At 32.7% G+C, this 3,848-nt stretch overlaps 1 protein-coding gene across 1 annotated transcript; it reads right to left on the bottom strand.

Annotated features, from left to right (window-relative positions):
* Nucleotides 1-725: 725 nt before the first annotated feature.
* On the bottom strand, nt 726-3,592 carry LOC123696179 (cuticle protein CP14.6-like). Its single transcript, XM_045642235.1, has 4 exons — nt 3,537-3,592; nt 3,120-3,320; nt 1,463-1,567; nt 726-928 (listed from the first exon to the last, which is right to left on the bottom strand). The coding sequence occupies exons 1-4, from the start codon at nt 3,537-3,539 to the stop codon at nt 824-826; spliced, it is 414 nt and encodes a 137-aa protein (XP_045498191.1). The 5' UTR covers nt 3,540-3,592; the 3' UTR covers nt 726-823.
* Between the last annotated feature and the right edge of the window lie 256 nt (nt 3,593-3,848).

A 3,848-nucleotide genomic window follows, 5' to 3' on the forward strand; every position in this document is an offset into this window, starting at 1 on the left:
ATATTCTCTATTTTTTGGTAAATGTCAAACTTTTAAATATTTCAGTCCTTGTTTTTTTTTTACTTTTCCAAAAATATTCAGAATCAAAAACCACGTATTATTGATTTTTGACTCTTGTGTGTTTGCACATTCATATATTTTATTACTCGTTACAATATATAATAACAAGTTTGGATACAATTTCATAATTAATCTAATAACCTGGCTGTTTCCCAAAATTTGAGGCAGCTCGTTTTAAATTCATTGTGATGACGACATCGCGTGACCTGAACACTTCTCAGTGAATATAAATTACAGAATCATTAAAAATAGAGTGAATTTCGTTATTAGTATTCGTATCAGATATAACTACAACCAGGATATTCATTTAATACTGTTTTATCATAAAATTGTTGGGGACAGAAAATTTTATACAAAAACTCTACTGGTTTAGTTTAGTATACCTTCTATACCTTATTTCGGTAGTCAGTGGATCATTTATATAATGTACTGTATCATTTTATGTCAGTAAGTATATTCATTATTTATTTAATTATAATTTAAATAAACGTTCCACAAATTTTTTTTCTGAGCACTGTCTTTTCTCTTTGGTGATATCATTGATATCACCGATGTGATAGATACTTTAAAACTTTTGAAAGTATTCAAAGCTGTTTTTGATTGATACCAGCTGTTAAAGCAATCTATAGATGGAATACATTCAAGGGGTAAATAAAAGAATCGGATAAATGTAAACCTTTTATTGCTCCATTAAACGGGGGGACTAGAGGTAACAAGAATGGCAGTGTTTAGCATGTATAACAAAAATCCTTAAAATCTAAATTTAGTATTTGATGGAGCCTTCAACCTTGGGGGGGTGGGCTGCGATGTAGTCGAGAGCCCTCACGATGTACTCTGGGACTGGGACGGGGGTTGGGAGGTGGGCACCCTGGAACAAGTAATACAATTAATATCCTAATAAACAATGCTAATTAGAAAGATTTACGGTTCAATGGGACCTTATTGATCTAACTACTAATCAAGGGTGTGTTAACGCTGATAGAAGCTTTTCTTTAACTTTTGACAAAATTTAAGTCATTCAGTTTTTTTAATTAATGCAATAAGATTGCAAACGACATTGATTCTCATAAAGCCAAGTAGGTGATACACCTACAGCAAAATATAAAACGTCAGTTTGGAATGTGCAGTTTGCAAAACAGTAATGTCATCTCACATCTGATGCAACACACGTGGGCGAATCATCTTTAAAATAAAATGATATATCTCGCAAGATCGTGACCTGTGTTCAAATTACGATGGAATGAGCCCTACAATTTGCTCTTTTAAATTTCACTGTATAATTAAGATGTAATTTGAAAGATAGATAGAATAAGATATAAAATTTGTAATGATTGGACTTTGGGTGGATTTGGAATAAAAGCTGTTGGTAATACTAGATGAATCGAGATTTTTCCATTCTTACCTGGGCTTGGTAACCGTTCTCGTTGGCGATGTATTTGATGGAGTAAGTTTGACCGTCATTGCCGATGTAAGAGTGAGATCCTTGAACTTCGAGACCTTCATCCTCCTAGAAAATTGATACCTCGTTAATTAAACAATCGAATATTGAACATTTATTAGGTATATATAATTTATTAACTAATTAACTATATATCTTAATTCATAAAGTTGCTGAAAGGTTATAATTCTGGATTTTACTTGCAAAGCTTTGAACGTTTTGTTATAATATATTCCAATCATATATTATGAGGTCACGTTGTCACGTGGTAACATAATGTTTGTTTGACCTGGCCTTGAAGGAAATACCAAGGTTAATATTTTTAATTTATGTAAATATTTCGGTACAATAAGCTCATCTCTAGCTAAATGCCAATATGGCCTTCGTTTATTGTGTTAAATTCGCTTCCTTTTGCCTATAATAAATTTGAATTAATTAAGGCTGGTTTGACATATATTTGTTTAAATACATTTTTATGTATCTGCGTCACAATTGTTAAATTTACAAAAATATATTATGATCCTGACCCCATATTTAAGTACATTTAATAAAGCCAAGTATCTAATATTTGCTGTAAATTATGTAAAGATATTCGTATTATGTTGAATCTATGTTTCTGTGAAAAATTACTTCATTTTGACTTGAAAGCTAAAGGTTGATTCGAAAAATCAGCACGGACCTCTTGATTAATATTATTTAAGAGTGCAATTTTATTACAATCTTTTATATATAAAAATGAATCGCAAAATGTGTTGGTAAGCGCATAACTCGAGAACGGCTGAACCGATTTCGATAATTCTTTTTTTATTATATTTCTTGAAGTACGAGGATGGATCTTATGTAGAGAAAACGTAAACATGTACCACGGGTGAAGCCGGGGCGGACCGCTAGTTTATAATAATTTTGTGCCCATAATGGGCATCGTGAATAAACATAAAAACATATTTTTAACACTTTTGACCGTAGCACTAATCTATTTCTCGTAATAACTTCGTGGTTAGAATGTGGTATTTTTGTCACATGTAGACCTCAGTTCTAGGCTTCTTTTGGTACTAAACAGAGCTTCTACTAACGCCTGCATTTCATATAAAAAAATAAAAACGAAAATCAATAAAAATTACAATACTTTCGCCTCTATCGACAATATCGAAAATTTCAAAAAGGGATAATTTGCGCCTGTAGTCACTACATATATTAGCAACATAATAAATTATCTAGTGTATCTATTTTTTTTTATGCGAATTTATTTAGCACATTCGGCCGCGAAAATTCCAATATTTTAAATATTTTTTTAAAAATCGTGTTTTTGAAATAAAACTCTGGTTGTTCTACTCGTGCATTTAAAAAGAGAAGCTCCTTAGATATTTCCAATAAAACAAGAATGTCACTTTTTCGGGCCTAAAAACATATGTCACAACTGGTCACAATTCAATAGATAATTTTATGTAGATCAAAGAAAAATTTGAACGATTCCTAATTCTACGAAATCCCGATCTGAATCGATATTATATGGTGCTTAACAAAATTGAAAGTTTGTACAGTTTTAATTGTATCGGACTAAGTTAAATATATATTGTTGTTTAAAAAAAAATGTTTAAGTTGAGATAACGTAGACACTTACGCGGCCAGCGTTCTTGAGGACACCGCTTTCTTCGCCCTTGATGCCGTTGCTGGTCTCGTAACCGTATCTGTACTGGTCGGGGAAGACATCAGCTTCCTGTCCGACGATCACGGCTTGGGTGTCAGCGGTGCGCACGGAGGAGAGGTGGGACACATCGGCGGCGGCGACGGCCACGAGGGCGAGGATGGCTACGAAGGATTTCTGGAACATTCCATGGAGGTTAGGAATTTTTGAAGACAAGTTTTGTTAAGCTGTAGAATAGGCTTGAAGTGATTGAACTATTACGATAGATAAGATAAGATAAGTAGACTTTATTTTTTTGTTAAATTTTTGGAAAATAATTTTTTTTAGTGTTGATTTAGAGAATATTACGATAACCAATCACTAATTATAAATTAGAATTGTATGTTAGCTCACCATGATGTAACAAAGTTAAGAGACGATGTCTAACTGATGATTATAAAATACACGAGCGGCGTTTTATACTCGACCGAGATGATTCGATTATGGCTAAGTATCGGCATTTGCATTATTTTGCAACAAAGAATTTGAGCATCAATGAATTGGTTCTCTACAAGGTGAACGCGGTTTGATATTTTCGGTGCTACCGAGAATTTTTTTTTTAGTATATTTAATAGGTATCCATATTATAGGTATACAACGGTTATCAATTTTATATCCTGCAACTGCAAAAAGTACCATAACGTGACCATAACGAACGATTATAGC

The sequence above is a fragment of the Colias croceus genome, chromosome 12, assembly GCF_905220415.1.
Source record: "Colias croceus chromosome 12, ilColCroc2.1".
Lineage (NCBI taxonomy): Eukaryota > Metazoa > Arthropoda > Insecta > Lepidoptera > Pieridae > Colias > Colias croceus.

What these genes read in the sequence shown, in the direction of transcription:
- LOC123696179 (XM_045642235.1), bottom strand. An exon ending in TCCTCAAGAACGCTGGCCGC is followed by an intron (nt 1,568 to 3,119) that starts GTAAGTGTCTAC and finishes TCAATTTTCTAG; the next exon opens with GAGGATGAAGGTCTCGAAGT. An exon ending in AGAACGGTTACCAAGCCCAG is followed by an intron (nt 929 to 1,462) that starts GTAAGAATGGAA and finishes TACTTGTTCCAG; the next exon opens with GGTGCCCACCTCCCAACCCC.